Raw genomic sequence first — 7,850 nt, 5'->3', positions numbered from 1 at the left:
CGACAGCGTGATGCAAAAGAAGCATCGCGATATTTGCTGGATAAAACGGGCGCGAGATTTGACGAGACTCTAGTGACATCGTTTTGACTCGGAAATGGGAGATTGTTTAAGATAAAACAACAACAAAAAGTTAGTTATACTGTCGTATTTATACGCGTCCATTATGTAAGAATAACTCGCAAGCTAATTGTAAGGCGAATATGTGTTTGTTTGTAGCGTGTGGTCGCAGTGTAGCATTGGACTGAACGCATTAACTGTTACTGGTGTCTCATCTAACGTTACATCTGCTATGGACTGGAAACCAGTTCCCGCGAGGCTCCTGAACGCCTCTCCTCCATACGGACACATAATCACCCATGAGAAGTGGAGAGCATCGGCTCTGCTGCAGAGCTTTAAAGGTAAAGGTAAAAAAAAATATATTTTTTAGTTTATTTGTTTATAGCAATTTATGTATTCTAGATGCACACGATTAACTATTTTATTCATACCAATTACGTAGTCTTGACAAAATTAGAGCTTTATTGGAAATGGCACATGCAAGTGTCATTCCACGAAATGTTGTGTCCCTTTATGTGAACTATATCTGACTTAGGCCTAAGGTTACTCTCTATTACTGTCGGGATTGTGTTATTGTTTTATTTCATATTTCTATACCAGATTATATGTGTTAACACTGTCTTAAAATGTAACCATTCATATTTGTGTTTGATTTTCATATTTAAAAGTCTGGTTCTGGTTAAAACAATATAATAAAAAATTACCATGGTAAATAACCGTACTCTTTACAGCATTGCACACACACACACACACACACACACACACACACACACACACACACACACACACACACACACACACACACACACACACACACACACACACACACACACACACACACACACACACGGTGCATTAAACTACAGTTTCTGCTACTCCAGTAACAGTCTGGCTTGATCAATCAATATGGCATGTCCATTCTTATTCTTATAAATTGTTGTAATTTAGTCAAATTTGTATAATCACAGCTCTGGTTTAGTTTTGTGTGTGTGTGTGTGTGTGTGTGTGTGTGTGTGAGTGAGTGAGTGAGTGTTAATGTGTAGTGACTGTGATTGTGATTGAGTGAGTGAGTGTTTATGTAGGTGTAGTGAGAGTGTGTGTGTGAGAGTGCGTGAGTGAGTGTTTATGTGTAGTGACTGTGATTGTGATTGAGTGAGTGTTTATGTAGGTGTAGTGAGTGTGTGTGAGTGAGTGTTTATGTGTAGTGAGTGTGTGTGAGTGAGTGTTTATGTAGGTGTAGTGAGTGTGTGTGAGTGAGTGTTTATGAATGTGTTAGTGAGTGAGTGAGTGTCTATGTGTAGTGATTGTGTGTGTGTGTGTGTGTGTGTGTGTGTGTGTGTGTGTGTGTGTGTGTGTGTGTGTGTGTGTGTGTGTGTGTGTGTGTGTGTGTGTGTGTGTGTGTGTGTGTGTGTGTGTGTGTGTGTGAGTGAGTGAGTGAGTGAGTGTTTATGTTGGTGTAGCGTGTGTGTGTGTGTGTGTGCTGGAGTTCCAGTAACCGGCTCTGTCTCGCAGGCAGTGTGTTTATGTATGTGTGTGTGTGTGTGTGTGTGTGTGTGTGTGTGTGTGTGTGTGTGTGTGTGTGTGTGTGTGTGTGTGTGTGTGTGTGTGCGCTGGTATTCCAGTAACCGGCTCTGTCTTGCAGGCAGTGTGTTTATGTATGTGTTTGAGTTTGTGTGTGTGTGTGTGTGTGTGTGTGTGTGTGTGCTGGTATTCCAGTAACCGGCTCTGTCTCGCAGGCAGTGTGTTTATGTATGTGTAATGAGTGTGAGTGTGTGTGTGTGTGTGTGTGTGTGTGTGTGTGTGTGTGTGTGAGTGAGTGAGTGTTTATGTGTAGTGAGTGAGTGAGTGAGTGAGTGAGTGTTTATGTTTGTGTTGTGAGTGAGTGAGTGTTTGTGAGTGAGTGAGTGAGTGAGTGAGTGTTTGTGAGTGAGTGAGTGAGTGAGTGTGTGTGTGTGTGTGTGTGTGTGAGTGAGTATGTGTGTGTGTGTGCTGGTGTTCTAGTAACCGGCTCTGTCTCGCAGGCAGTGTGAAGATGATCTTTGAGGAGGAGCTGGGTGTTGTGGACTTCTGTCTCGGTGATAAGACCTGTGTCCTCTATGTATCAGAGAGTGATCTGGTGGCAGGAAACAGCTACAGGAGGAAGATCGTCCGCTTCAGAAACGTAAATAACCGATTCGATCTGCTTTTGTCTGGTATTCTGAAATTATACCTTTTTTCATATTATGATAATTTACATTTTAGAATATTGGCGGTCAAACATTTGGAATAATTGTTTATGCTTTTGAAAGAAGTCTCTTCTGCTCACCAAGGCTGCATTTATTTGATAAAAAAATACAGTAAGAACTGTAAAATTGTGAAATATTATTACAATTTAAAATGACTGTTTTCTATGCGAATATATTTTAAACTGTAATTTATTCCTGTGATCAAAGCTGAATTTTCAGCATTCAGCGTCTTCAGTGTCACATGATCCTTCAGAAATCATTCTAATATGAAGATTTGATGCTCAATAAACATTTCTTAATATTATTAATCTTGAAAACAATTGTGCTGCTGCATATTTTTGTGAAAACCGTGATTCACTACGATTCAAAAGTTTGGGCTAAGTAAGATAAAAAAATAAAAATAAAATAAAATATATATATATATATATATATATATATATATATATATATATATTAGAAATTAATATTTTTATTCAACTTGGATTCATTAAACTGATCAGTAAAGACATTAATAATGTTACAGAAGATTCTATTTCAAATAAATGCTGCTCTTATTAACTTTCTATTCATCAAAGACTCCTGAAAAAAAACAGCAAAACTATTTGCAATATTGATAATAAGAACCATTTTTAATGATTGGGCACCAATAATAATTGATCATCATATTAGAATGATTTCTGAAGGATCATGTGACACTGAAGACTGGAGTAACGATGCTGAACATTCAGCTTTGATCACAGGAATAGATGACATTTTAAAATATATTCACATTGTGATATTTCACAACATTACTGTTTTACTGTATTTTGGATCAAATAAATGCAGCCTTGGTGAGCAGAATAGACATCTTTCCAAAGCATAACAAATCTTAATTATTCCAAACTTTTGACTGGTAGTGTATATTAATATCGTATTAAAAAAAAAAATCAAAAAAAAAAAATCTTTTGTTTCTCATTTAGTGCTGCCCTCTAGAAGCTACATATGATATTTACACGTTTCCCAGAAGACATAATGATCATTTGTAAGGCTCTGCTCTTACAGTGTTGTTATTTAAAACCCGCCTGACTCTCAGAATGCGGTTATTCCCGCAGGCGAACAGTGGTCTCCAGGGTGTGGTGATAGTGGAAAAGACCCGTCTGAGTGAGCAGTACTTCAGCGAGCTGCAGAAGTTTGTGGTGTTGGAGCTGGGTCTGACTCTGCTGCCCGTGTCCACTGTTGCTGAAGCTGCTCAGCTCATCGCACAGCTGGTCAGTCAATAGCACTTCATCACCACTTTATTTCTCTATAGCATACTTTAACATGCATATATGACTCTTTTACGTATAGCATCATGCATTGATTTTCAGGTAAGTAGCTGTGGGATAAGCAGGATAGTGTACAATCAGCTGGTTGTTTTTTGCTCTATAAACTCTGATACCCCTGTTGAGTTTATTCTGAATAACATGCAAAACATTGTTGCAAAGCCATAACTTCACACATCATACTTCATACGTAGGAATGTCATGCAACATGATGTAGTTTCAGTGCTGTTCAGAAGGCATTTGTCCTCCGCAGGTTCTTGGGGAGAACAAGGAGAACCCGTTCCGCAGGAAAAGTGTGTCCAGGCTGCTGGAGCCGGTGGTGTTGAGTCTGGTTCAGCAGATTCCCGGGGTTGGAAAGGTGAAGGCCATGCTGCTCCTCCAGAAGTTTCCCAGCATCCATCAGCTCAGCGGGGCTTCAGTCCATGAACTAGAGCCCATAGTGGGACAGGCCACAGCCCAGCAGATCACAGCCTTCTTCCACAACCAGTTCACATAGAAATGCAGGCTGTCACGAGCTGATGTTCGGAAGTAAGCAAATAAACACCATTTAAGCAGATTTTAAACTGTGCCTTGGATTTAATTGCACTGACATTGCCAATTAATTTCTATGAAACTGTCATTGTTCATGAAATACTAAAATGCACAATAATATTGGCTAGTTTGAATTTTGCCACACATTATATCAATTTCTGCATTTGACAAAAGGTGGCGCTGAAGACTCAGTTGCATCTACTTTGTTCTTCACCCCATTTCAGTGTGAGCTGTTGTTGTGGTCTAATTTTTTCTCTTATTTATTTATTTATTTTACCTGTATGAGTTACACAAAAACATTATCACATACTTTTTCCAGAAACATTAGTTAATAACAATATTTTATTTTGTTCATTGTACAGTAGGGCCTGAAACCACATTAGGTATGTTTTTTGCAATCCTTCGGATTTCAGATTCTGAAAGTTCTGTTTATGTGAACCCTAAAATTTTAAATCAGATTCACATTACATTTACATAAGCATTCATGTATTAGGAATAAATCTTCAGTGCATGCGCGGCGCCCTAGAACTGGAGAAAGCCACTGATATAGAGCTCTGCAGGGATGACGTGTTTTTGTAGACCGAGCCGCAAGTTCACATTACAATGATTCCTTCGACAAAAACCCAGTAGTATTTTTCCATTGGCTTTTGGATTATTGCAGAAAATAAGGTCTGTGACCAACAAAAGCTTGTGATTCTTACACGTTCTGTTCATCTTGATAATATTTTCAATTGAACACTTGAAACTAAAAACAAACACGGTCACATGACTTTATCGTCACCATCACTAAGCTTCTGACAACTCTTTCAGTCTTTGTTTAAAACATTTTCCCTGAAAGTCTGAGGTATAATAGTTTGATTATAAACACAGTGAGGCTGTGAAAGCATCTAGTGAGTTGATGAGTTTAAGTTTATACTCCCCAACAACCTTTATTGTCCCGTTTAGACACTTGTTAGTAAAAGCTTTTAAAAAAATCACAAGAGTGTTTTACTGATGTATTTTATGTTGTAGAATAAAAGGTGAAAATATATTGAGTTTGTGTTCACAACAGACAATTTTTCAACCATTTAACCAAAAACCCATTGACTTCAGGACGATGGAAGTGGAAGTGCTAAAATGCAACTTGTTGCTGGGTTTTAGCCAACAAAAAAATGTCAACTCTGCAGATCTATGTCAGTGGACTGGAGTATGGGGTTAGAATTGTTGCATTACAGTCACGTCCAGACTAACATTTGAGAGCAGTGTCACGGGTGCCAATAAGTTCTACAGATGGGGGTTGTTAATCATAAAGACAATTTAATCATAAAATTACTAAAATGTATTTCCTCATGATTTGATATTTTATAATAGGGATTTCATAATATCTAAATATACATTTCAAAGCAAAATGTGTAAAAAAAAAAAAAAACTAATGTGGGGGAAAATAAGTGGTCCTCTGCTGCCATCTACTGGTTATAGTGGTAATTTAATGTCTTTTTTATTTTAAATGAAAGCATTTGCCGCTTGTTAGTTCCCTTTCGAAAGGGAACTCGCACTGCGTCGATGGTGCTATTGGGGAACGCCCTCCACGTGAACCGGTGTCTGAAAAACTATCCAATCACGGCAATCGATATTGACTGGCGACAGCCTATGACTTCACTACTAGTGCGACCCGGAAGTATAAAAGGGGCGCCAAGAGAACATGTCATCCACTTTTCGTCTTCAGGGACTGTTTTGTGCGATTTGCAATCACCTGAAAAAGGTAAGAACAATTATGGCAAGTGATAAGCGTTTCAAGAAGTGTGTGGATCCGTGTCTCAGGTTTCTGACACCAGATGACACACACAACTTGTGCGTTTACTGTTTGTGTGAAGAGCACGCATGATCAGCTCTTGAGGGATCTGATTGTGCAGAATGTGAGAGTTTTCCTCTAAGGAAACTCCGCTCTCGTCTGGCCCTCTTGTCTTCTCGAGGGAAGAGGGACAGACATCTGTGCCAGACGATTCAGGTCCCGCTCGCGCTGAGGCAGAGCAGAGACTAGAATCGTGGGGTTTCAGAGGGAGCTCGCGGAGGAGTTTAAGAGAGGTGTTAATCTCACACCCCTCGGAGGCTCACGAGTTTGAACTGCCGGATGAGGATGTGTCGTCACTAGCATCCTCTGATCTGACAGCGAGTGCTCTGCTGGCAGCCCAAGAAAGCGGGAGATGGCTGATGAGGGTGAAGAGGATTTACAACCCGAATCCTCACAGCCACCCTGCACGCGTATGATGAGTTGTGAGTGTAGTGGAACTCAGCGAGGCTTTGCTGCCGTAGGAGCGCGTGAGGGAAGAGACTGCTCGTGGCAAAGAACGGTTTCTTTCCAGCCATAACGCTCCAGCTCCCGTGAGCCTTTCATTCCTGCCCGATCTATACAATAGATCGAAAAGGCATGGAAGAACTCGTGTTCAGAGTGCATCCATCGCCATCAGTGAGCAAACTACGCTAATGTTGAGGGGATACGCGAACACGGGTATGTGTCAATGCCTCAATTGATGAGAGGTTCACGAATTATCTCGCGGTTGGAGAGGCATCGACACTAAGTGCTCTGGCCCTGCCTTTTAAACAAACATTGCGCTTAAAAGGCAGGGCATATGTGATGGCGGGTCTGGCTGGTGATGCCTTGTACACAATGGCTGTGTTGCAAGCATACCACGCTGATCTGCTGAAAGATTTGGACCAAGGTCGGGGTTAGGGTTTGGACCAAGGGTTTGGACCTCTATTTGGACCAAGGTCGGGGCTAACCCTAACCTAACCCTAACCCTGACGCAGTAAAAACAAGCTGCACTGCACTACAGATTAGCTCTCCGGGCCACCATGGTGACGGTGATGGTGGCCAGGGAAAGGCATCTGTGGTTGAACTTGGATGACATTGGGTAGAAAGAAAGCTTTTCTTCTCGATGCACCAGTGTCACCTTCTGAACTTTTCGCAACTCCGTCGAGACGGTGAGAAGAAAGTTCAGAGAGGCGGAAGCGCGCTCGACTGCATTAAATCTTGCATAACACTGCTGTCCGAATCTGCAGTAGTGAACAGGTTGGCCGTATTATAGAAAAGATTTCTAGTCAGGCCACCGTTCATCCGAGCATCAAACAGACAGTTCTGTGTGAGATGGCTTCTTCCCTATCGGGAGTTTTTCTACTGAGGCCACCGCTCTGTCAAGCTCCAGATAAAACTATAGAATCAAGCGTTGGCCCTCGTCAGGCCACCTTGATAGCCACCTTATACTTGAGCAGTAGTTATCCTCTCACTTCAGAGAGTCGTTTTGAGATTATAGCTCTGAACTTCAGACATATAATATTCGTGTGTTGGCCCTCATTGGGCCGCCTCGATATCTGGCTTAGGCTTAGTATCTAGGATTTTTGGTGGCGGTGTGCTAAGCATTCTCGCCTCGAGCCTCTCAGTATCTGAGTGTAGGTTCCTTAGACCATCAGTAGATTTTATTCCTGTATATCTAGTTTTTCCTAGTACTAGCCGCCTCTTACTCAAGAGTCGTCTGCCAAGGCCTGCCTTTTTCATTAGGAGTAAATGTTAGTGTTGTTACAGGGTCGAAAGCATCATAGGTAGCAGGCTACCTTCAAAAAGCCTCCCATGCAGATATCTATGGGCGTTGTCAGGTCTTTCTCTCTAGAGAGTTAGAAGCAGTGTGCTCAGGCCTCCGCCCTTTACAGCATTGAGTGCAGTAGTTGGCAGTAAGGCAGTAAAAAGAAGCCCCCTGAATAT

The 7,850-nt window shown here is 41.3% G+C and overlaps 1 protein-coding gene across 1 annotated transcript; it reads left to right on the top strand.

The window, feature by feature from the left end:
* Positions 1–54: 54 nt before the first annotated feature.
* On the top strand, positions 55–7,831 carry LOC309491668 (Fanconi anemia core complex-associated protein 24-like). Its single transcript, XM_082190716.1, has 4 exons — positions 55–398; positions 2,079–2,218; positions 3,374–3,529; positions 3,837–7,831. Exons 1-4 carry the CDS (start codon positions 290–292, stop codon positions 4,077–4,079), a joined length of 648 nt encoding a protein of 215 aa, XP_082046842.1. The 5' UTR covers positions 55–289; the 3' UTR covers positions 4,080–7,831.
* Positions 7,832–7,850: the final 19 nt, after the last annotated feature.

The sequence above is a fragment of the Leuciscus leuciscus genome (genome assembly GCF_965113295.1).
Source record: "Leuciscus leuciscus genome assembly, contig: HAP1_SCAFFOLD_419, whole genome shotgun sequence".
In the NCBI taxonomy this organism is placed as follows: domain Eukaryota; kingdom Metazoa; phylum Chordata; class Actinopteri; order Cypriniformes; family Leuciscidae; genus Leuciscus; species Leuciscus leuciscus.
Note: the sequence above shows the minus strand (reverse complement) of the source record. Positions and strands in the feature narration are given on the sequence as shown.

Bases quoted from the DNA above. Each gene is read 5' to 3' on its own strand.
- LOC309491668 (XM_082190716.1), top strand. From the start codon at position 290: ATGGACTGGAAACCAGTTCCCGCGAGGCTCCTGAACGCCTCTCCTCCA. The intron at 2,219-3,373 runs GTAAATAACCGA...TTATTCCCGCAG, and splicing joins AGATCGTCCGCTTCAGAAAC to GCGAACAGTGGTCTCCAGGG. The intron at 3,530-3,836 runs GTCAGTCAATAG...TGTCCTCCGCAG, and splicing joins CTCAGCTCATCGCACAGCTG to GTTCTTGGGGAGAACAAGGA.